Consider the following 26,369-nt stretch of genomic DNA (forward strand, 5'->3'; position numbering starts at 1 on the left):
AGCCTAAGCAGGAAAGCCCAGACTTTCCGTTCCCCAGCCACTTGGTCCAGCTACCAAGGTGCTCCCAGGCCAGCCGGGAGACATACCGTATTTTCCGCACCATAAGGCGCCCTGGGTTATAAGCCTCGCCTTCAATGAACGGCATATTCAAACGGCATATTCAAAACTTTGTCCACCTATAAGACGCCCCGTGTTATAAGCCGCATCTAACTGCGCTAAAGGAATGTCAAAAAAACAGTCAGATAGGTCAGTCAAACTTTAATAATATATTAAAAACCAGCGTGATGTGGGCGCGCATGGAGTCGTATATCAACATGGACGGAGCTGCGTGAAAAAAGCCACCCGGCCTCTTCGCGTAAACTTACCTTAACCACTCGCTCATCTTTTCTTCATCCATCCCTTCGAGTTAGCTTTTATGATGACGCCGGCTGGAAAGGTCTCTTTTGGCAAGGTCTTCCTTTTGAATATCACCATGGGTGGAAGTTTCTGGCCATTAGCATGGCAAGCTAGAACCACAGTGAAGGATGACTTCTCATTCCCTGTGGTGCGAATATTCACCGTACGTGCTCCCGTTGTATCCACAGTGCGGTTCACAGGAATATCAAAAGTCAGTGGAACCTCGTCCATGTTGATAATGTTCTCTGGCCGGATCTTTTTTTCAGCTATCTTGTTTTTACAATATGCACGGAAAGTAGCCAGCTTTTCTTGAAAGTCTTTAGGCAGTTGCTGTGAAATAGTAATCCGTGTGCGGATGGAGAGATTGCGTCTTTTCATGAACCGGATCCCTGTCGCTTAGTAGGAGCCATTTTGTGGTTTTTACAGATGTAAACACACAAAGGAAATGAAACGTACGGTAATATCCGCGCGCTTTTTCTTCTTCTACGCGGGCGGGTGGTTGCTTACAGTAGAAGAAGAAGCGCTTCCTGTTCTATGGGGGCGGGTGCTTACCTTGGCGGTTGCTTGCGTAGAAGAAGAAGCACTTCCTCTTCTACGGGGAAAAAAGATGGCGGCTGTTTACCGTAGTTGCGAGACCGAAACTTTATGAAAATGAATCTTAATATTTATCCATATATAAAGCGCACCGGGTTATAAGGCGCACTGTCAGCTTTTGAGAAAATTTGTGGTTTTTAGGTGCGCCTTATAGTGCGGAAAATACGGTAGTCTTCCCAACGTGTCCTGGGTCTTCCCCGTGGCCTCCTACCAGTCAGACGTGCCCGAAACACCTCCCTAGGTAGGCGTTTGGGTGGCATCCTAAGCAGATGCCCGAACCACCTCATCTGGCTCCTCTCCATGTGGAGGAGCAGCGGCTTTACTTTGAGCTCCTCCCGGATGGCAGAGCTTCTCACCCTATCTCTAAGGGAGAGCCCCGCCACCCGGCGGAGGAAACTCATTTGGGCCGCTTGTACCCGTGATCTTGTCCTTTCGGTCATAACCCAAAGCTCATGACCATAGGTGAGGATGGGAACGTATATCGACCGGTAAATTGAGAGCTTTGCCTTCCGGCTCAGCTCCTTCTTCACCACAACGGATCGATACAGCGTCCGCATTACTGAAGACGCTGCATCGATTTGCCTGTTGATCTCACCATCCACTCTTCCCTCACTCGTGAACAAGACTTCCAGGTACTTGAACTCTTAGGACAAGGTCTCCTCCCCAACCCGGAGATGGAACTCCACCGTTTTCCGGGCAAGAACCATGGACTCGGACTCGGAGGTGCTGATTCTCATCCCAGTCGCTTCACACTCGGCTGCGAACCGATCCAGTGAGAGCTGAAGATCCTGGCCAGATGAAGCCATCAGGACCACATCATCTGCAAAAAGCAGAGACTTAATCCTGCAGCCACCAAACCAGATCCCCTCAACGCCCTGACTGTGCCTAGAAATTCTTTCCATAAAAGTTATGAACAGAATCGGTGACATTATTATTATTATATACCGTATTTTCCGCACTATTAGCCGCACCTAAAAACCACAAATTTTCTCAAAAGCTGACAGTGCGGCTTATAACCCGGTGCGCTTTATATATGGATTAATATTAAGATTCATTTTCATAAAGTTTTGGTCTCGCAACTACGGTAAACAGCCGCCATCTTTTTTCCCCGTAGAAGAGGAAGTGCTTCTTCTTCTACGCAAGCAACCGCCAAGGTAAGCACCCGCCCCCATAGAACAGGAAGCGCTTCTTCTTCTACTGTAAGCAACCACCCGCCCGCGTAGAAGAAGAAGCGCGCGGATATTACGTTTCATTTCCTTTGTGTGTTTACATCTGTAAAGACCACAAAATGGCTCCTACTAAGCGACAGGTTTCCGGTTCATGAAAAGACGCAATCTCTCCATCCGCACACGGACTACTATTTCACAGCAACTGCCTAAAGACTTTCAAGAAAAGCTGGCTACTTTCCGTGCATATTGTAAAAACAAGATAGCTGAAAAAAAGATCCGGCCAGAGAACATTATCAACATGGACGAGGTTCCACTGACTTTTGATATTCCTGTGAACCACACTGTGGATACAACGGGAGCACGTACGGTGAATATTCGCACCACAGGGAATGAGAAGTCGTCCTTCACTGTGGTTCTAGCTTGCCATGCTAATGGCCAGAAACTTCCACCCATGGTGATATTCAAAAGGAAGACCTTGCCAAAAGAGACCTTTCCAGCCGGCGTCATCCTAAAAGCTAACTCGAAGGGATGGATGGATGAAGAAAAGATGAGCGAGTGGTTAAGGTAAGTTTACGCGAAGAGGCCGGATGGCTTTTTTCACGCAGCTCCGTCCATGTTGATATACGACTCCATGCGCGCCCACATCACGCTGGTTTTTAATATATTATTAAAGTTTGACTGACCTATCTGACTGACTTTAGCGCAGTTAGATGCGGCTTATAACACGGGGCGGCTTATAGGTGGACAAAGTTTTGAAATATGCCGTTCATTGAAGGCGCGGCTTATAACCCAGGGCGGCTTATGGTGCGGAAAATACGGTACATTACTATTCGGGCTGTAGCGATTCGATTCAGAATTTGTGGTTGCTGATTTTATTTATTTATTTTTTTAAAGAACGATACGATTCAGTGAGTTGAAATTGATTCAGTAACTTCTTAGAATAGGTGAAGTTTCTTGAAAAAGAATTATGGATACAAAGAAGCAGGTAAACCAATGAATGGCCAATGCATTCACATTGTATTTGAATAAAGCTCTACCAACTCTTTAGGTTGAAATTAACCAGAGGAAACCGTTTCTGCTCTCATTTTCAACATCCAAGATGTTTTCACTGGAAATAGATTAACCAACATTCTAACAGGCATTCTATTACATGCTATTTGTGCTTTTGTTTTTCCACATAAAGAAATACAATATTAATATAAGAAATATAGTGCAACCAACACATGTTCAGGTTGAATTAACACTAGGTTTACCTGCTACTTTTACTATTTTTGACATACATATAATACAAAATACATTTCTATAAGAAATTAGGTACAACCGAATCTCTTCAGGTAGGTGTTACGACTTTTATATTTGAGTTGTGGCAAAAGTTATTTGTTATTGTCTTATCGCATTTGTATTTGTTGTGTCCTTTCTCTGCCACCATATTTATGCGCCATTCTTGTTTTACCAGCTGATGGCGATGACGCCACTGACGGTCAGACAGATTTGAATAACAAATAACGTCCTTATCATTAAAAGTGTTAAACTTCTTAAAGTCTGCTGTTCTTGAATCCAATGTTTTTTTTTCTAGTATTTATAAAATCAATCGATTTTATTTTAAAACGATGTTTGATAGATCTCTCTTCTTGAAGGCAAACTTGCCGAGCACGGATAGATGTAGGTAGTTAAATCTCAGGAATATTAATAGTTACCCCCTGAGTTAATATATTGACTTGTCTTGTATTAATTATGTTGTTGTTGATGTCTTGTGCAGATCAACAGGCCATTGAACAGAATGTGCATGCTGTACAGCTTTTCAAGCCAGATGAGGGACCTTCTAAACCCAAAGCCACCGTGGGTCCAATGAGTATTGCTGGTTAGTTTTGCATTTGCTGGTTGTGATTTGGTTTAGTTCTCTTATTTGCTAAAGTATACCTTGCACATGTGCTTGTCATTGCAGATTCCGCTGCTGCTGACTCTAACACACCTTGCAATGGTGAAGCCATTCCAAAAACCAGTGGCCAAGCGCTTAGGTACAGTACCGGCTGAGTTGTCTTTGGCTCAGTTTACACTGGACACCAAATGTATATCAAACATTCAAGCAAGGGGGTGATGGGTCAACTTTCTCTTTATTCCCAAGCCAAGAGATTCTGATCTGTGCTGTATGCACTGCTCTTTCAACACGCCCGCACACACACACACGCTACGGTGCCCTCACAAGCCATCAGCAATCACAAAAATCCTAGTTGCAGGTTAAAAATGAAACCGCAACATCAAATATTTTAATGTTGCGCTTTTAAACGCACACAGAGACTCGAAGTGAAGTGAAACAATGCGATCGGCTCAGTTTACTCTGAGGGAACATTTTCAAAGCAACGTATGTAGTCACCGCCATGTCTTCTCGAGCTGAACGGATCTAGTGTGCAAGCGCTGTGGCGCTTCAGTTTTCAGTAAGTAGGTATTACTAACAGTCTGGAATTTTACCGCGGTTTATCATTTTACTGTTGCATCCCTAACAACAACATAACAAATGTCTGTCAAACGTTTGCAGCATTTAAGAAATTATAGCTTTAACAGTATTAAATAGTATTTTTTCAAAGATTTGAAGTGAAATATTCCCACACAGGTTTTGTGATGTGTTGGTCTCGGGCTAGCGTGTTGCACTGTGTGATGCTAGCCTCGCCGCACAAAGAGTCAGACTCTTAATGAGGACAAGAGAGTTATTTTCATTCCGCTATGTAGGGGTGTAACGGTACAGAAACATTTTGGTTCGGTACGTACCTCGGTTTAGAGGTCACGGTTCGGTTCATTTTCGGTACAGTAAGGAAACAACAAAATATACATTTTTTGGTTATTATTTTACCAAATTTGTAAACAATGGCTTTATCCTTTTTAACATTGGAAACACTATAATAATTCTGCCCACGCTAATCAACATTAAACTGCCTCAAGTTGTTGCTCAGATTAAATAAAATGACAACTTTTCTTCTACATATAAAAAGTGCAACATTAAACAGTTTCAAGTCAACTCATCATGCTTAATTTATTACAGCATTCGGGAAGCCTGTAGTTGATTTTTATTATGTAAATGTTATATTTTTATCAACATATGATAGCAGGGACCCTGCCATTCAAAAATTAGGCCGCTACATTACTAATGATTACTCACACACACCGCAAAATGAGCTAACGCTACGCAAAAAGCTAATTAGCCTTCACCTCAAGCCAGGACTGTGAGCGAGCTGAGCTGCAGTTTGTTTCTAGAAGGTCAACGGGCTCATAGTGATGTTACTAGTAGTTGACTGGGAGGTGTTTATTATCATTTGGGGAGAGTCCGCTGCCTTATGCTCACCTGCGAAACGCCTACCTGCTAACCCCACCGCAGAAGCACTGACTACATGCGCTCTGAATACGCACTGCTGATTGGCTGTTACCGCTATAGTTGTAACCAATCAGATGGTTGTGTGGGTGGGACAATGCTGGGTGCTGTGTAAGAGACAGAGCAGCTTGTTAAGACTTTACCTTAGGTGGCTACTTAATATGTTCGTGTGGAAACTTGTTCTGTACACCTCCGAACCGGAACCCTTGTACCGAAACGGTTCAATACAAATACACGTACCGTTACACCCCTACCGCTATGGCACAAACAGCTGCTGAAAGCGTGAATGCGCCTAAAGCATGCATAGATTTATCCACACTGGACCACTTACTCACTTTATTCTCATTCATCTTCGATTGATTGACTTATGGAATGACGGCCCAGGCCTAATTTGCTACGTACCTTACCACAGTTTCTTACGTGCAGTAGAACCACGCTAATGTCCGTCTACTTAACCATAAAACCATTAGAACCCTCCCAAATATATTACACAACACATATCCATTACATTACTTTAGTGTGTTTTCATGTGAAAAATATTCAAATTTTTAAGGTGTGATGACTTTTGTTTGGCAAAGTAGTTGTAGTAGTAGCAGCGACTTCCTGGTTTATTTTCAGAATCTACTCCGCTTTCTTTTCACTTTATCCAACTACACATGCAAGTGACATAGGGGCCTGTGCTTGTTTACACTGCAGTCTGATAAAGATCACATTTTATCTCAACAGTCACCTGAAAAAAAAATCTGATTCAGACAAAAATCAGATTTGGTCCACTTTGGCCTTCAGTGTAAATGTAGTCTTGGTGTTATTGTTCCTGATTCCTACACTTTATTCCTGTAGGGTTCCAAAACGTAAAGGGCAAGCAGCCAGCAGTTCACCTTCCCGACCTCTTAAAAAGTATAAAAAGTAGGTGTGCGTTTCTTCATGGTCTCTTATGTTTAGTAGTGAACATGTGTGCTCAGAAGTCCTGTTTTTTTAGGAGTCCTGTTCTGCAGTCAACTGGAAAATCCACTTTAAGGCAGCCCCGGCGCATGCGGCCAAGGACCCGGAGTACATTTTGTGCTAAACCTACTACAGGGTAAGCTTCATAGAAATCCTGCTTGCCATTCCAAATGAACCGGAAGCGATTGAAGCCGTATTTTTGTGCATATGGCAGAAAACTGTATCACGTTATAAATGATTGGTCTATGGATTATCGATATTCCTACTGAAAGTAAGCACCAGGAGAAAAATATGAAATGTAAACATTTTTACTTGAAATGTAACCTTCCTCTTAATATAATGTCTCAGCTATCAAGGCAGAAAGGAAATGTCAACACAAACATGGAAAACAATGTAAACAAAATGGTAAAATCACCTTGAACACTTAACGATAAGATCTTAAAATGAAGGTGCTAAAATCATGAATGTGTAAGAAATTCTTGATAAAGTGTAAGAAAATAGTACAAAGTGTGAAAATGTAAACATAGAAACCTGACAAGAACTATTTTCTGCAGGTTTAGTGGTAGGAAGTTACAGCTGTGCTCTAAAGGGTGAGCGCAGCTAAGGTAGTGTGGTATTAGCGGTCAATCAATCAATCAATGTTTATTTATATAGCCCTAAATCACAAGTGTCTCAAAGGGCTGCACAAGCCACAACGACATCCTCGGTACAGAGCCCACATAAGGGCAAGGAAAAACTCACCCCAGTGGGACGTCAATGTGAATTACTATGAGAAACCTTGGGGAGACCGAATGCAATGGATGTCGAGTGGGTCTGACATAATATTGTGAGAGTCCAGTCCATAGTGGATCCAACATAATAGTAAGAGTCCAGTCCATAGTGGGGCCAGCAGGAAACCATCCCGAGCGGAGACGGGTCAGCAGCGCAGAGATGTTCCCAACCGATACACAGGCGATCTTGCCTAGCATCATTTACCAGTGTTTTCCCCCAGAATATTTGCTCGCTAAGGTGGTCTCTCCCGGGACAGGGGGTGGGTGGGTGTAAGGGACAGTGGAACTAGGCCTGTCTACACCTCATTGCTTGATGTTAGTTTGTCTAAATTGTCAGACGATGGCTTGTCTGATGTCTCTTCTTTATCTTCTACTGCATTCAGCAACTTTGTCTCCATTGGAAGTTTTCCTTTGTCTGTCCTGCTTGTGGCTGTTGAGTTTTGTCTAGTGAAAAAAAATCATTTTTATAAGGATTTTTACAAAATAACATTCAATAATCATGAATACATTAATTAGGATAAAGCCACAAGATAGATAAGATAGTGACATGTTATTTACAACATGTCAAATGGCCCTCAACATCGTTGGGAAACGATGTGTGTCAATAAAGCACTTCATCCAGGTATTTTCATTTTGACTGGAAAAAAAACATTTAATGCAACTGCAGTTTTACTTGACTCAATATTATTTATTACAAGAAACTACCGTATTTTCCGCACCATAAGGCGCCCCGGGTTAAAAGCCGCGCCTTCAATGAACGGCATATTTCAAAACTTTGTCCACCTATAAGCCGCCCCGTGTTGTAAGCCGCATCTAACTGCGCTAAAGGAATGTCAAAAAAACAGTCAGATAGGTCAGTCAAACTTTAATAATATATTAAAAACCAGCGTTCTAACAACTCTGTTCACTCCCAAAATGTACGCAAATGTGCAATCACAAACATAGTAAAATTCAAAATAGTGCAGAGCAATAGCAACATAATGTTGCTCGAACGTTAATGTCACAACACACAAAATAAACATAACGCTCACTTTCTGAAGTTATTCTTCATTCATAAATCCCTCGAATTATTCTCCTTCGTTGTCCGAATTGAAAAGTTGGGCGAATGTGGGATCCAAAATGTCGTCTGGCGCTGTCTCCCTGCCTCCCTGCCTCCCTGTCTTGGTGAACGTCACGTGTGTTCGCCTTCTGTCATCCACTGTTCCCACGCAGTTAGCAGTCTAGCTTCGAATGCCCTGTTGACACCAATATCTAGCGGCTGGAGGTCTTTTGTCAATCCACCCGGAATGACGGCGAGTATTGAATTAAGCGCGTAAGCGTGTCTCTCAATGTGATGTTATGAGCTAGCAAATATAACAACTACACTACCCAGCATGCAACGATAGTTACGAGCATGCGCGGTAGCCCTGAGAAGCGTTGTATGCTGGCAGTTAGAATGTGGTTATGAGCACGCTGTGAGTAAACGTTGAGAACTCAGTTAACACGCCTCGTCTGCATTATTTATAATTAGACAGACAACACACTTAATAGGAGCCATTTTGGGGTCTTTACATAAACACACAAATAGAAATGAAACGTCACATATCCCAGCATGCACCGCGCGCTTCTTCTACGGGGGAAAAAGATGGCGGCTGTTTACCGAAGTTGCGAGACCGATACTTTATGAAAATGAATCTTAATATTTATCCATATATAAAGCGCACCGGGTTATAAGGCGCACTGTCAGCTTTTGAGAAAATTTGTGTTTTTTAGGTGCGCCTTATAGTGCGGAAAATACGGTATTTAAATAGGCTTTGAGTACCGTATTTTCCGCACTATAAGGCGCACCTAAAAAACACAAATTTTCTCAAAAGCTGACAGTGCGCCTTATAACCCGGTGCGCTTTATATATGGATAAATATTAAGATTCATTTTCATAAAGTATCGGTCTCGCAACTTCGGTAAACAGCCGCCATCTTTTTCCCCCGTAGAAGAAGCGCGCGGTGCATGCTGGGATATGTGACGTTTCATTTCTATTTGTGTGTTTATGTAAAGACCCCAAAATGGCTCCTATTAAGTATGTTGTCTGTCTAATTATAAATAATGCAGACGAGGCGTGTTAACTGAGTTCTCAACGTTTACTCACAGCGTGCTCATAACCACATTCTAACTGCCAGCATACAACGCTTCTCAGGGCTACCGCGCATGCTCGTCACTATCGTTGCATACTGGGTAGTGTAGTTGTTATATTTGCTAGCTCATAACATCACATTAAGAGACACGCTTACGCGCTTAATTCAATACTCGCCGTCATTCCGGGTGGATTGACAAAAGACCTCCAGCCGCTAGATATTGGTGTCAACAGGGCATTCGAAGCTAGACTGCTAACTGCGTGGGAACAGTGGATGACAGAAGGCGAACACACGTGACGTTCACCAAGACAGGGAGGCAGGGAGACAGCGCCAGACGACATTTTGGATCCCACATTCGCCCAACTTTTCAATTCGGACAACGAAGGAGAAGAATTCGAGGGATTTATGAATGAAGAATAACTTCAGAAAGTGAGCGTTATGTTTATTTTGTGTGTTGTGACATTAACGTTCGAGCAACATTATGTTGCTATTGCTCTGCACTATTTTGAATTTTACTATGTTTGTGATTGCACATTTGCGTACATTTTGGGAGTGAACAGAGTTGTTAGAACGCTGGTTTTTAATATATTATTAAAGTTTGACTGACCTATCTGACTGTTTTTTTGACATTCCTTTAGCGCAGTTAGATGCGGCTTACAACACCGGGCGGCTTATAGGTGGACAAAGTTTTGAAATATGCCGTTCATTGAAGGCGCGGCTTTTAACACGGGGCGGCTTATGGTGCGGAAAATACGGTACATGTAAAACAGCTGAACTTTAATATGCTTGCCATCTTGACTTCTGATTCCAAAGCGAGTATTTTTGTCACACTGTCAAACAATGATCATATTCAAACAAATATGATTCCACATTGTTGAAAGTGGTCATCTGTGGTCCGGATCATATTTTGTTCTGTTAGTTTTGGACTCCTTAAGTTCCTGTGATTTGTGCACCCTTGTTTGTTTTATTTACCATGGTTACTTATTATTTCCACCTGTCTCTGATTAGTGTTTGCCCGCTCACCTGCTGCCCGAGCACTAATCAGAGGCATTATTTAAGCCTGCCTTTGCCGGTCAGTTGGCCTGGCTTCATTGTTTGCGTCACGCAACCTACTACGTAAGTCTTGTTTGTTTCGTGAGTGTTCTATGTTTCCTGCGCTAAGTTTTTGCCTTAGCTTCCCATGTGTTAGACACGCTTGCCTTTGTTTTTTGCCTGTTATTTTGTAAGTTGGATGATTTATGAGGAATAAATCATATCCTACCTTCATGCTTTCGTCCGGAGTTGTCCGTTCTGCATCTGGGAGGAACGACCCTGCAGTGAGCTGCGACCCCCCCCCCCCCTGTGTGACAATCTGAGAGCATTTGTAATTGCAGTGCAGTTCATATAAAAAATATTTTGATGCCCTGATATAAAACATCTACTTCCTAGCAATGAAGTTAGCGCCCACATACCTGAATTAGAGCTCTTCTCTCTTTCACCACAGAAGATTGTGGATTGCTCCTATTGGAACCTTGCTGCTCTTGTACATCATTGGGCATATCTTTGTCTGGGGTGAATGGAGAATGTGAGAGCTTGTGTCAATATCTGATGTTTCTATTCCAAATGAAATGGATGGAGAAGCGCCCCAGATCTGCTGGCATAGTTGGAAGTACAGCAAAACCACTTCTTCCACCTGCGTCCGCTGCTTGTCTACTTTCCACGAATCGCTTTCAATTTAGTGCCGATAGTTGTTTTTGTCATGTCCTCTTTCCGATGAGGAAATTCCTCAGATGTCCTCCAAGTCCGCACCGTTCCAAAATAGGGTAAGAATGTCACCATACTTGGACTGGCAAGTTTCCCAGTCAACACCTTGTTGAGTTTTGTTAACTTTAAACTCCAAAACGAGGCTTAAAAGTAGCTCTACTTCTCTGTCAGTCCACATAAATCATTCTTTCTTGCCGTGACCCGACATTTTTGCTACATGCCGCCTCCGGAAATGAGGTTTTGGATGTTTCTGATTGGCTAAAATGGTCTTAAGTCCTAGGCTACAGCGCCCCCAGTATTTTGGCATGTGTATGACACTCAGTGTATGTGTTTGCTTGGGGACAGTAATAGTTTTTTAAATGCGCACATGTGGCTGGTGATCTTAGTTTAGGCGGTGGCTCTTTGTTGTTAAGGCGGCCGCCTTAGCAACAAAGTGCTGCGGGAAACACACCACATTGGTCTGACTTTTGGAAAACATTTTTAAAAGTGCCTAATTTGGCAGAATTTCACGTGTGCGTGCGATTTGTTAAAGTGCCTTTTTTTTTTTTTTTGTACTGTATTGCAAATTGAGGCAGCTTTAAAAAGTACTTGAATTGTATTCAGGTTTGAACAAGAATAAGAGGAAATATCCTTAAACTTTCCATGTTATCACTGGTGTTGTTTTGGCGAGCTACCCACTTCTGTCCGGAAAAACACCAGTGATGACGTCACGACTATTGTCGACAAATATAATTGTCGGCGATACATTTTATTGTCAATCGATTTTTTTTAAATCAAATCATGAGGCGCCCAATAATTCCTACCTCTAATTAAGGGGTTGGTTATTTTATTTATTTCTTGAGCTGTAATATTTTGCTTGAAATGTATTTCCAAATGTTCATTTAGAACTGCAGTTGAGATGTATTTTTTTCCTTCCAATAGCACAAAGGATCAGGAGGAGGAGGACGAAGTGGACCAAGATTGTGAAAGAGAACCTGAAGCTCCTTCACCGGGGAAAAAGAAGGAAACTACTCTCTCAGTAAGCACTTCATGCAACAACTCAAACCTTTGCCAATATGTTGTGGACAAGAGGTGTAACCAATAACTCTATGAACCGCTGTAAAACAGTTACTATTACTCTTTTACATGGAAAACCAACTGGTGAGATTATGCTAATGGATTTGTGCTCTCTGCCGTGGATTTATTGTAGCCTCCTGCGGTATACATCACAATATATTATTTGCCATGTAAATGATAATGGAACCATTTCAAAGGCTCCCAATGTAGTTGCTGACATATTGTGTCATTTCCAGTTGTATTATGTTGGTTGCAACTTGTAATAAGCACATATTCTTCTGTTTCACTACTTTACATGCCTTTTGGATCCAATACCAAGTAGTTACAAGGGCAGTATCGGTCATACCAATGCTGATACCGTATTTTTCGGACTATAAGTCGCTCTGGAGTATAAGTCGCACTGGCCGAAAATGCACAATAAAGAAGGGAAAAACATGTATAAGTCGCATTTTTGGGAGAAATGTATTTGATAAAAGCCAACAGCAAGAATAGACATTTGAAAGGCAATTTAAAATAAATGAAGAATAGTGAACAACAGGCTGAATAAGTGTACGTTATATGAGGCATAAATAAGCAACTGGTATGTTAACGTAACATATTATGGTAAGAGTCATTCAAATAACTATAACATATAGAACATGCTATACAATCTGTCACTCCTAATCGCTAAATCCCATGAAATCTTCCTCCTCGGTGTCGCTCCTGGTATGCCCCGCTAGCGGCCATTCTTTCTGCTGCTCGATTACTGTTCTCTGCTGCATATTTCACTACGTCCAGCTTGTAATCTGCAGTATATGATTTCCTTTTCGGTGCCATTTTAGTTCAGCCCTTCTCAGTTTTTATAAGTTACCGCCAACGTCTATGTGATCCATTTTAATAGCTCCGGCAGTAGCGTATAGCATATAGCAGTTAGCATTCCAAAACCCACAATGCACTTCTGCCATGACCCGCCCCCACCGAATTCTTATTGGTTGGCGTGTGGGTGACGATTGCTGACGTGTGTGTGACGATTGCTGCCATTTGCTTCGTCGCTCACGCGAATGGGATAAATATTATTTGATATTTTACGGTAATGTGTTAATCATTTCACGTATAAGTCGCACCCCCGGCCAAACTATGAAAAAAACGTCGACTTATAGTCCGAAAAATACGGTATTTGCCATTTTCAAGTTAATTGAATTATTCCGTGTTTGATCACAATTCTAATCAGACAAAAAAAAATGGTCTATTTAAATTATTTCCTACTACTGGCTTAGATTTTAAATTCTTTGTTTGCCCTTAAAGTCCTCCAAGGAACAGTTTAACAATAATAAAAACCAAAGATGATTTTTTTGATGATAAAAAAACTTTGATCTGTAATATCGACCATATAATGATCCTGGGCTGTCGATATTTGTATCATTCCACCCGCCTTTGTTTACATTCGGGAGCTCTAGCTTATCGTCCTACTGTGTTTAGTGTCTCATGTTTAGCTATTCCTTGTCCTCCAGTGATAATAATACTTGTACGAAGCATAGTCTATTTGCCGCCATGAAGACCAGGATTAATGACTTAGAGGTGACGTTGCACTGTTGAGGGACATTAGCCGCAAGCTGTGTTGACGTGTTCGCTATTTGCTGTGGAATTCTCAGGACACGGCTGGAATGTGTCATGAACGTGCATTATCAAGATGTAACGTGTGGTATGTGCTCCATATCACGCTTGTTGCCATGGCCATTCATGTGAAGTTAGTTGATGACACCACTAATCCAATTGAAGTAGGAAGTAGTGCTAGTAAGTAGGGGTGTAACGGTACACAAACATTTTGGTTCAGTACATACCTCGGTTTAGAGGTCACGGTTCGGTACAGTAAGAAAACAACAAAATATAATTTTTTTTATTATTTATTTACCAAATTTGTAAACAATGGCTTTATCCTTTTAACATTGGGAACACTATAATAATTCTGCCCACGTTAATCAACATTAAACTGCCTTAAGTTGTTGCTCAGATGAAATAAAATGACAAAACTTTTCTTCTACATATAAAAAGTGCAACACTAAACAGTTTCAAGTCAACTCATCATGCTTAATTTACCGTATTTTCCGCACCATAAGGCGCCCTGGGTTATAAGCCGCGCCTTCAATGAACGGCATATTTCAAAACTTTGTCCACCTATAAGCCGCCCCTAACTGCATCTAACTGCGCTAAAGGGAATGTCAAAAAAACAGTCAGATAGGTCAGTCAAACTTTAATAATATATTAAAAACCAGCGTTCTAACAACTCTGTTCACTCCCAAAATGTACGGTAATGTGCAAATGTGCAATCACAAACATAGTAAAATTCAAAATAGTGCAGAGCAATAGCAACATAATGTTACTCGAACGTTAATGTTACAACACACAAAATAAACATAACACTCACTTTCTGAAGTTATTCTTCATTCATAAATCCCTCGAATTCTTCTCCTTCGGTGTCCGAATTGAAAAGTTGGGCGAATATGGGATCCAAAATGGCCGGCTCCGTCTCGTCCAGCAGTTCTGTGAATCCTGCCTTCCGGAAAGCTCGGACCACAGTTGTGACCGAAATATCCGCCCAGGCATTTACGATCCACTGGCAGATGTTGGCGTATGTCGTCCGGCGCTGTCTCCCTGTCTTAGTGAAGGTGTGTTCGCCTTCGGTCATCCATTGTTCCCACGCCATTCGCAGTCGTGCTTTAAATGCCCTGTTGACACCAATATCGAGCGGTTGGAGTTCTTTGGTTAATCCACCCGGAATGACGGCGAGTGTTGTATTTGTGTGCTTCACTTGTTTTTTGACACCATCTGTGATGCAAGTTTAAATTCTGCGTTATACGCGTGTCGCTTAGTAGGAGCCATTTTGTGGTCTTTACAGATGTAAACACACAAATGAAATGAAACGCAATATCCGGGGGCTTCTTCTTCTACGGGGGCGGGTGGTTGCTTACAGTAGAAGAAGAAGCGCTTCCTCTTCTATGGGGGCGGGTGCTTACCTTGGCGGTTGCTTACCATAGAAGAAGCGCTTCCTCTTCTACGGGGAAAAAAGATGGCGGCTGTTTACCGTAGTTGCGAGACCGAAACTTTATGAAAATAAATATTTATATTAATCCATATATAAGGCGCACCGGGTTATAAGCCGCACTGTCAGCTTTTGTGAAAATTTGTGGTTTTTAGGTGCGGCTTATAGTGCAGAAAATACGGTATTACAGCATTTGGGAAGCCTGTAGTTGATTTTATTATGTAAATGTTATATTTTTATCAACATGTGATAGCAGGGACCCTGCCATTCAAAACTAGGCTGCTGCATTACTAATGATTAATGTAACTATAGTTGAAAAAATACTACAATAGCAATAGGAGGGACTATTCATCCCTGAAGACCATGGAGTTCATGTAGGCTTTATGATGCACTTACATTATTATATCAACTATCAGAGACAGAAACTCTTCATTTAACATAATGTCCTTTTTTGCTGCTTCAACACAGCTCAATCAACACAGAAAAAGGTAAAGTGAAATAACAGACACAGGGCTTTGCTGTCCGTAACACACACACACACACCGCAAAATGAGCTAACGTTACGCTAAAAGCTAATTAGCCTTCACCTCAATTCAGGACTGCGAGCGAGCTGAGCTGCCGTTTGTTTCTAGAAGGTCAACGGGCTCATAGTGATGTTACTAGTAGTTGACTGGGAGGTGTTTATTATCATTTGGGGAGAGTCCGCTGCCTGATGCTTACCTGCTAAGCACTGACTACATGCGCTCTGAATACGCACTGCTGATTGGCTGTTACCGCTCTGTTTTTAACCAATCAGAAGGTTGTGTGGGTGGGACAATGCTGGGTGTGTGTAGAGGACTGACAGAGGCAGAAAGTGGAGCAGCTTGTTAAGACTTTAGCTTCGGCGGCTACTTAATATGTTCGTGTGGAAACTCGTTCGGAACACCTCCGAACCGAAACCCCCGTACCGAAACGGTTCAATCCCCTCCTTTAAAGAAGCATCCAACAAATGCTGGTGCTCATCAAGGAATTGTTAACCTTTCGTCAGTTTTGAGTCACAATAGTGTGAGCGCGCCCTTCATAATGTCTGTCCTCCAAGAAGTAGCCTGCAAACAGTTGAACATGGATTATACACAATCATGAGGGCGCTTGTTGGAATGTCATTCATTTTTGTGAGAAATATTACCAGCATAACCGGGTCATGAAATAATCGGTGGAGCAAAACAGTACATGCTGCCACTTAATGAAGAAAAAGTCAATTAACTGATGCAGTGGCTCACTCTGTGAGCTGATGAATAATGGGCAGGGGAGAACCAGGAGGAAGTGATGCCACCTGTTTAGTAATATATTTATTACCTACTCAGTGGTTAGAGTGTCCGCCCTGAGATCGGTAGGTCAGAGTTCAAACCCCGGCCGAGTCATACCAAAGACTATAAAAATGGGAGCCATTACCTTCCTGCTTGGCACTCGGCATCAAGGCTTGGAATTGGGGGTTAAATCACCAAAAAATTATTCCCGGGCGCGGCCACCGCTGCTGCCCACTGCTCCCCTCACCTCCCAGGGGGTGAACAAGGGTGATGGGTCAAATGCAGAGGACACATTTCAACACACCTAGTGTGTGTGAGACAATCATTGCTACTTGAACTTTTATTTAAAATATCTGAGCACTAATTGAGTTGTGTGTGTGTGTGTGTCAGTAATTATCAGATGACAATTATGAAGAGTTAGGACATCAAAGAAATAGCTCGGATTTAAAAATGACTTCAAGTGTATTTTAAAGAGCTCCACTTAATGAGATTAGCGGTACTGTAGGTGTGTTAGGGTGAGCAAATCAGTTGAGTGATGTTCTGTATACCAGAGGAGTTTTTACGGTGCGTTCAAGGACCGCTGAACATAGTACGCCAGAAATAAGAAATATATTTGAACTGTTATGCACTTTTTAGTTACCGTATTTTCCGCACTATAAGGCGCACCTAAAAACCTCAAATTTTGTCAAAAGCTGACAGTGCGCCTTATAATCCGGTGCGCCTTATATATATATGGACCAATATTGAGCCACAACAAGTCTCACAACTACGGTAAGCAGCCGCCGACTTCCTTTTCCCCCATAGAAGAAGCATGCTGGGATATATGACTGCGTGAGGCGTGCCGTTTCATTTCCATTTGTTTGTTTATGTAAAGAGCCCAAAATGGCTCCTATTAAGAGACACGATTATGACGCAGAGTTTAAACTTAAGACGATCAGTCACACTGTAGAACACGGGAATAGAGCAGCAGCAACACTGACTCGGTTAATGACAACTTCGACGAGACGGAGCCGGGCATGTTGGATGCCGTATCCTCCCAACTGTTTATTTCGGACACTGAAGAAGAAGAATTTGAGGGATTCGTGGATGAGGAATAATTCATAAAGTGAGATTTACATGTTTATTTTGTGTGTTGTGTTGTGTGACATTAACGTTTGAGCAACGTTGAGTTATTGTTATTGCTCTGCACTATTTCCAGTGTGACTATATTGTGATTGCACCAACGTTTGATTTAGCGTAACAGTATCAGACTGTTTTTCACCTGTTTATTGAGTCAGGGAAAAGTTCCCCTCCACTATGTGATATAAATGTTGCACTACATGTTATACCTTGCTGTTGTTAAAAGATAAACAAAACACCACGTCACTGACTTTACCTCGGGGAAAATAATAAAACAGCTGTTTATTCATTTTGGGAGTGAACAGAGTTGTCAGAACGCTGGTTTGTAATCTATTAATAAAGTTTGACTGACTGTTTTGTTGACATTCTCTTTAGCGCAGCTCCATCTAATGGATGCATAACGTAACCCCAGACTCTACTGTAGCGTCTATTCTATGCGCCTTATAATGCGGTGCGCCTTATATATGAACAAAGTTTTAAAATAGGCCATTCATTGAAGGTGCGCCTTATAGTACGGTAAATAAGTGTTAAAGTGCTGCAGTACAAACAAACATTCAAAACAATAAATGCTTAGCCATGCAAACAGATGAAATACTAAGGCTACGTTCACACTGCAGGGTCGGATGACCAATGCACATTTTTCTTTGTCAAATCCAATCTCTTTTTAGGCCGTTGACATTCCAAAAAAAGGGATTTGTAGTGTGAACACAATGTGACGTCGCACGCACAGAAGAGAAAATGGGTTCAGCTCTCGTCGGTCTCAGTACTGTTGCACTTGTGGCAATTTCAAGGACTTTGTGCTATCAAAGTCAACATTTTCTGAACCAAATTACTGAGGAGGAGGAAGAAGATAAGTATTTTGGCTCTGGCAGTTTTACAGGATCTTTTGCTTCCATGTCTGTTGGCGAGCAATGGGAGACGTGAGTTCCTAAAACATTTTATTTTCACCAGTCTTCTGCTCGTTTTTTTTTTTCAAATAATAATGCTGCTTATCACCTTTTTGATGACGTTGTGGTCTGATGTATGCGACACATGGCATATATATCCAACTTATTTCCACATGTGAATGAGGTCTGGGTCGGATATGAAACATTTGGAATTGCACTGCTCACGTGGACATGGAAAAATCCCATACAGGTCGCATTTGGGCAAAAAACTAGGAATTGACCAGAACAAAGCCTAAGGCTAAAACATTGTCATTGAAGCATAACAAACACCAAGCATGCACAATGGTGGCTTTTCTATTACTTTTTTTTTAATAACTAAAATAATTTGCACAAAAGATATCACTTTTTGAGCACATTCAACAATACTGCTTTAATAAACATCCCTGGAGTTATATCTACATTAAAACAATAATAGACTGATAACTTATTTATGTCTCTTTTGGCTTGAGAAAAAAATTTTTGTTTATCCTCTAATCAATGACATTTGATAGTTGCACTTCAAACTTTTCAAACTAAGTTTGATAAACATCCATCCATCCATTTTCTTTCCTTAGAATATGTTTTTGTTGAATAAATGCATGCAAGTGGTAGTAATTGTGTTGGAGTAGGTGGTGTTAAAGCATCAATTCCCACAGCCCTGGGCAGGTAATAGTTATGTTTTCTCTCCCTGGACAGAGCAAGCGCCCACACCTGACGGTGCCCAGACCTGTGAATCTCGGCACCAAGAGGAAGCCCACCAAAGACCCTTACGTGCCGACGGCTCAGCGCATAATGCAGCTCCAGCAGCGCACCCCTCAGCGCTTCCATCAGCTGAGTCGGCAGGCCATAGAAAAAGGTGTTGTTTTCATTTTTGCAATAGCTGAGAGAGCCGCCTGGTGACAATGCAATCCTCGCCAGGTCCGCCCAAAGCAAAGGGGCAGCGCCTGCAACTCACTCGGCCTCAGTCCCCCAATTTCTCCACAAGACTGAGGAGCCGCCCCCCTGCTGTGAAGAGCAGCGCTCAACTGGAGGAGGAGGAGCTTCTCAAGTAAGTTTCTTGTTTTAATGTTGTCCATTGTGTCCGCTCTCTCAACTGCTCTTATTGTTTGGGGGGGAAAAAAAGGTCCAATTTCAAAGCGGTGGAGCTAAACAAAAAGATCCTGGAGCAGCAGGAGTCTCTGAAGAAGCCGGTGGCCAAGGCATCCACCGTGCAAGAGGCCTTCACCATGCACATTGAGAAGCGGCTCCAGGAGAGGCAGGCCGGCAAACCCCAAGAAGAAGAAGAAGTGCAGCCCGCCTTCAAAGCCCACGATCTGCCCAAGAAGATCCTGGAAGGGGTCGTGGTGAGTTCAAGTGTTGCGCCAAAGCAGACGTGCTTAGTTCAAGTGTTTCTTGTTCACAGGGCGTTCCAGATAGGAAGGTCATCAACCCAACTGTGCCACAGTCTCCTGCCTTCATCCTGGCCAAGAGAGCTCGCCCTGACATGAAAGTTGAAGAGGTGAGGACGGAGAAAACTGCTGCGTTAAAAGCCTTATGTCTGTCTACATTTGTGCTTCTCAAAAAAACATCATGACCAATATTAAAATACAGTAGCATAGTGGAACTAAGTATTCATTAAAGACAAGGCAGAGGTTTTATTTAACATGTAGATTTAATATGTTTGAAATAAAAGCCTGTACTTACTTTGGCGTACCACAGTCTAAGAGTCACAGGTCTCTAGGCTTTGAAAACATGTTCATACAATTGTAGGCTTAGGCCCATCTTGAAATTAACGTTAAATGCATTTTTGGCATACCATAGTATTTATGTATGTAGCACTTGACTGTAACCACGGTGGCAGGTGAGGAAAGGCCGGTGTGTTTCCTTTTTAATGTTAAGCTTACAATGTTATGTACACTTGGAACCATTTTGTAGACAAATGATATTACTATCAGAACATATTTGAGAAGCACGGCACGAGATAGTAACAATTAATGTCAATGCTAACAATTGTGTGTACCGTATTTTCCGCACCATAAGGCGCCCTGGGTTATAAGCCGCGCCTTCAATGAACGGCATATTTCAAAACTTTGTCCACCTATAAGCCGCCCCGTGTTATAAGCCGCATCTAACTGCGCTAAAGGAATGTCAAAAAAACAGTCAAATAGGTCAGTCAAACTTTAATAATATATTAAAAACCAGCGTGATGTGGGCGCGCATGGAGTCGTATATCAACATGGACGGAGCTGCGTGAAAAAAGCCACCCGGCCTCTTCGCGTAAACTTACCTTAACCACTCGCTCATCTTTTCTTCATCCATCCATCCCTTCGAGTTAGCTTTTATGATGACGCCGGCTGGAAAGGTCTCTTTTGGCAAGGTCTTCCTTTTGAATATCACCATGGGTGGAAGTTTCTGGCCATTAGCATGGCAAGCTAGAACCACAGTGAAGGATGACTTCTCATTCCCTGTGGTGCGAATATTCACCGTACGTGCTCCCGTTGTATCCACAGTGCGGTTCACAGGAATATCAGTTGCTGTGAAATAGTAATCCGTGTGCGGATGGAGAGATTGCGTCTTTTCATGAACCGGATCCTTGTCGCTTAGTAGGAGCCATTTTGTGGTCTTTACAGATGTAAACACACAAAGGAAATGAAACATACGGTAATATCCGCGCGCTTTTTCTTCTTCTACGCGGGCGGGTGGTTGCTTACAGTAGAAGAAGAAGCGCTTCCTGTTCTATGGGGGCGGGTGCTTACCTTGGCGGTTGCTTGCGTAGAAGAAGCGCTTCCTGTTCTACCGGGAAAAAAGATGGCGGCTGTTTACCGTAGTTGCGAGATCGAAACTTTATGAAAATGAATCGTAATATTAATCCATATATAAAGCGCACCGGGTTATAAGCCGCACTGTCAGCTTTTGAGAAAATTTGTGGTTTTTAGGTGCGCCTTATAGTGCGGAAAATACGGTATATAGACTATTGTTAGCATTTGACTATACCAGGGGTCGGCAACCTTTACCAGTCAAAGAGCCATTTTGACCAGTTTCACAAATTATAGAAAACAATGGGAGCCGCAAACATCTTTTTAAACTTTAAATGAAGTAACACTGCATACAAAGCTTTTTTTTTGTTGCTTTGTGCTATGTATGAACCAGGGGTCTCAGACTCGCTGCCCACACCTTTATATGGGATTTGAAAGTTAGTGCGGCACGCGGGTTTTAAAGGAATGGCGCTTGCCAGCGTCATGCGTGCCGTGATGGTACAGTACAACCAGCGTGCCTGATCAGCCACACCTTGTATGGGTTTTCCGCTTGCTCACTAAGGTGACAGCAAGGCATACTTGGTCAACAACCACACAGGTTACACTGATGGTGGCGGTATAAAAAACAACTTTAACACTCTTACTAATAATGCGCCACACCAAACAAGAATGACAAACACATTTCGGGAGAACATCTGCACCGTAACACAACATAAACCCAACAGGACAAATACCCAGAATCCCATGCAGCCCTAACTCTTCCGGGATACATTATACACCCCCGCTACCAAACCCCGCCCACCTCAACCGACGCACAGAGAGGGGGAGGGGTTTGGTGGTAGCAGTGGTGTATAATGTAGCCCGGAAGAGTCAGGGCTGCATGGGATTCTGGGTGTTTGTTCTGTTGTGTTTATGTTGTGTTAAGGTGCAGATGTTCTCCCGAAATGTGTTTGTCATTCTTGTTTGGTTTTGGTTCAAAGTGTGGCGCATTATTAGTAAGAGTGTTAAAGTTGTTTTATATGGCCACCGTCAGTGTAACCTGTGTGGCTGTTGACCAAGTATGCCTTGCTGTCACGTACGTGTGCGAGCCGTAAATGTCAATTGTATAACATGTGTTGGGCTGGCATGCTGTTAATACAAATTGTAGATGGCGCCACATGTTTTGCCGTCATGGCACGCCCTTACTGTAACTGTAAGGGTGAAAATCGGTGAATCCCAATCCTGGGAGGTTTCTGCGAGAGGCACTGAAATCCGGAAGTCTCACGGGAAAATTGGGGGGTTCAGCAAGTAAGCTGCTGAGCCGCATCAGAGTGATCAAAGAGCCGCATGTGGGTTGCCGACCCCTGGACTATACAGTATATAATGACCATAAAAGTGACCCCTGGACTATACAGTATATAATGACCATAAAAGTGACCCCTGGACTATACAGTATATAATGACCATAAAAGTGACCCCTGGACTATACAGTATATAATGACCATAAAAGTGACCCCTGGACTATACAGTATATAATGACCATAAAAGTGACCCCTGGACTATACAGTATATAATGACCATAAAAGTGACCCCTGGACTATACAGTATATAATGACCATAAAAGTGACCCCTGGACTATACAGTATATAATGACCATAAAAGTGACCCCTGGACTATACAGTATATAATGACCATAAAAGTGACCCCTGGACTATACAGTATATAATGACCATAAAAGTGACCCCTGGACTATACAGTATATAATGACCATACAAGTGACCCCTGGACTATACAGTATATAATGACCATAAAAGTGGCCCCTGGACTATACAGTATATAATGACCATAAAAGTGACCCCTGGACTATACAGTATATAATGAGCATAAAAGTGACCCCTGGACTATACAGTATATAATGACCATACAAGTGACCCCTGGACTATACAGTATATAATGACCATAAAAGTGACCCCTGGACTATACAGTATATAATGACCATAAAAGTGACCCCTGGACTATACAGTATATAATGACCATAAAGGTGACCCCTGGACTATACAGTATATAATGACCATAAAAGTGACCCCTGGACTATACAGTATATAATGACCATAAAAGTGACCCCTGGACTATACAGTATATAATGACCATAAAAGTGACCCCTGGACTATACAGTATATAATGACCATAAAAGTGACCCCTGGACTATACAGTATATAATGACCATAAAAGTGACCCCTGGACTATACAGTATATAATGACCATAAAAGTGACCCCTGGACTATACAGTATATAATGACCATAAAAGTGACCCCTGGACTATACAGTATATAATGACCATAAAAGTGACCCCTGGACTATACAGTATATAATGACCATAAAGGTGACCCCTGGACTATACAGTATATAATGACCATACAAGTGACCCCTGGACTATACAGTATATAATGACCATAAAAGTGGCCCCTGGACTATACAGTATATAATGACCATAAAAGTGACCCCTGGACTATACAGTATATAATGACCATAAAAGTGACCCCTGGACTATACAGTATATAATGACCATAAAAGTGACCCCTGGACTATACAGTATATAATGACCATAAAAGTGACCCCTGGACTATACAGTATATAATGACCATAAAAGTGACCCCTGGACTATACAGTATATAATGACCATAAAAGTGACCCCTGGACTATACAGTATATAATGACCATAAAAGTGACCCCTGGACTATACAGTATATAATGACCATAAAAGTGACCCCTGGACTATACAGTATATAATGACCATAAAGGTGACCCCTGGACTATACAGTATATAATGACCATACAAGTGACCCCTGGACTATACAGTATATAATGACCATAAAAGTGGCCCCTGGACTATACAGTATATAATGACCATAAAAGTGACCCCTGGACTATACAGTATATAATGACCATACAAGTGACCCCTGGACTATACAGTATATAATGACCATAAAAGTGGCCCCTGGACTATACAGTATATAATGACCATAAAAGTGACCCCTGGACTATACAGTATATAATGAGCATAAAAGTGACCCCTGGACTATACAGTATATAATGACCATAAAAGTGACATTCAATTAGATTTGCTGATGTAGAAATCCTGAATTAGATTTTTGTCTCATGTCTGCTTTTAAAGGTAAGTTCTAGGCCCCTTGTGTACTCTTATTGTTTGCTGCACAGTAGCCATCTTGTTTTGGTGGCCCACCACCTCGTTTACTTGGCTTTAAAAGTCCCAGCCCCAAGTGGCTAATGTTGACCTTGTTTAAGCAATAAACTAAAGACTGTGGAGTGCTATTAAAACAAGTTGGACCTTCTTCCCAGGTGAAAGCTCTCTCGCCCATCAAGCACATGCCGGTGCCTCACTTTGGCGTGACCTTTCACCCCATTCTGCCGGAGAAGCAGCACATCCAGGTGTGTCCCTTCTCTTTCGAGCAGCGGGAGCAAGCCAAGAAGAAGCAGAAGGAAAGCAGGGAGCAAAAAGAAGAAGAGGTGTTGTCTTCGCTCCAAACAAGTCCCGCCTTTGATGGCAGCCATTTAACTCTCTTCTTGCCCGCCTGCCAGCTTCCAGCCTTCAAGGCTCAGCCGCTGCCACACTTTGACACGGTGGTCCTGCCGGAGAGGAAGAAGCTGGAGCCCACAAAGCCAGAACCCTTCAGGCTGCTGGCGGACCAACGTGGCTCTGTGAAGAACGAGCGCTGGGAACAGATGGTAGGTCCACCTCAATCCAACACTTGACTTCTCCTCACTCCACCTTGTTGTTGGCCTTTAGGTGAAAGAGGAGCAGAAGAAAATGAAAGAAGCAGCAACATTTAAAGCCAGGCCCAACAAAGTCACACTCCAAGAACCTTTCCAGCCCAAAAAGGAAGATCGCACATCAGTGGGTAAGTCTTTGTAGATCCTAGGCATGTCATCCATCCATCAAATCACTTGTATAGTACGATAAGTGTGACCAGTAGATGGCAGTCACACATAAGAGACACGTGCAGACTGCAATATGACGCCAGTAAACAATGCCAAAACTTTAAATGTTCCATTGATAATATAGAATATCACACAAAAAAATCTGTCAGTGTTTTAGTATGACTTTGGTAAGCTATGAAGCCGCAACGCTTGATTGCATGTCGGATTGCATTAGCATTACGGCTAACATAGTCTGTATGGATGTGAAATGATCTTCAATGTGGTCTTAGACTTAGACAAACTTTAATGATCCACAAGGGAAATTGTTCCACACAGTAGCTCAGTTACAATGATGGAAAGTGTAAGGATGGAAAGGAAAATGCAGGTATAAATAGACTAATATAGTGATAAAAAAAATCTAACATTGTATACAAATATATACATGTGTACAGAATAATATATATACAGATATATTATGTCTATAACATATATATATATATATATATATATATATATATATATATATATATACACACACACATACACCAATGACCATGTACAGTACATACAGTATATGTGACAGCACTAGCATAAAATAGAGAGTAGATCCAGCAGGAAATAAACATTAAAACAAAGAGAAGTAGCTAACATGTCAGGTAATAGGCAGATGTCATCTATTGCTGTATGGCCAGTGTTTTATACAGCTGGATGGAGTGTGGAATGAAGGAGTTGTTGAATGGCACAGTGTGGGAAGGAAGTTGAAGGAGCCTGTTGGAGTATGAACTCCTCTGTCCCTTAATTGTCAGGTGGAGTGGGTGGGCAGGATTGTCCATGTTGTCCAGTGTCCTCCTGTCCCTCACTGACACAAACACTTTACTTTGTCCTCCTGTCCCTCACTGACACAAACACTTTACTTTGTCCTCCTGTCCCTCACTGACACAAACGCCTTCAACTGCGCGCAAATAGTTTGGCCGGCTTTCTGGATCAGTTTATCAATCTGGTTTGAGTCCATTTTGCTGGTGCTGCTCCCCCAACCAACCACTGCAAAGTACAGGGCACTGGCCACAACAGACTGATAAAAGATCTCCAACACACATTAAAGGACCTAAGCTTCCTCAGGAAAAAGAGTCTGCTCATGCCCTTCTTGTAAACAGCTTTGCAGTTGTCCTTCCAGTCCAGTCTGCTGTTCAAGTGGAGTCCCAGGTACTTGCACTGCTCCAC

At 42.3% G+C, this 26,369-nt stretch overlaps 1 protein-coding gene across 2 annotated transcripts in view; it reads left to right on the top strand.

Annotated features, from left to right (window-relative positions):
* tpx2 (TPX2 microtubule nucleation factor) overlaps window positions 1-26,369 on the top strand; it is a 33,590-nt gene that overhangs the window by 834 nt on the left and 6,387 nt on the right. The window contains exons 3-14 of one of the 2 annotated variants that reach the window (XM_072914783.1): window positions 3,919-4,020; window positions 4,105-4,177; window positions 6,364-6,429; window positions 6,503-6,601; window positions 12,011-12,107; window positions 19,192-19,351; window positions 19,414-19,543; window positions 19,619-19,838; window positions 19,898-19,993; window positions 24,570-24,737; window positions 24,810-24,956; window positions 25,018-25,129. In XM_072914783.1, coding sequence (XP_072770884.1) covers window positions 3,919-4,020; window positions 4,105-4,177; window positions 6,364-6,429; window positions 6,503-6,601; window positions 12,011-12,107; window positions 19,192-19,351; window positions 19,414-19,543; window positions 19,619-19,838; window positions 19,898-19,993; window positions 24,570-24,737; window positions 24,810-24,956; window positions 25,018-25,129 — 1,470 coding nt within the window. Of the gene's footprint in view, window positions 1-3,918; window positions 4,021-4,104; window positions 4,178-6,363; window positions 6,430-6,502; window positions 6,602-12,010; window positions 12,108-19,191; window positions 19,352-19,413; window positions 19,544-19,618; window positions 19,839-19,897; window positions 19,994-24,569; window positions 24,957-25,017; window positions 25,130-26,369 lie in introns of both variants that reach the window. The other variant, XM_072914782.1, reaches the window with a different exon arrangement.

This window comes from Nerophis lumbriciformis, linkage group LG01 (genome assembly GCF_033978685.3).
Source record: "Nerophis lumbriciformis linkage group LG01, RoL_Nlum_v2.1, whole genome shotgun sequence".
Lineage (NCBI taxonomy): Eukaryota > Metazoa > Chordata > Actinopteri > Syngnathiformes > Syngnathidae > Nerophis > Nerophis lumbriciformis.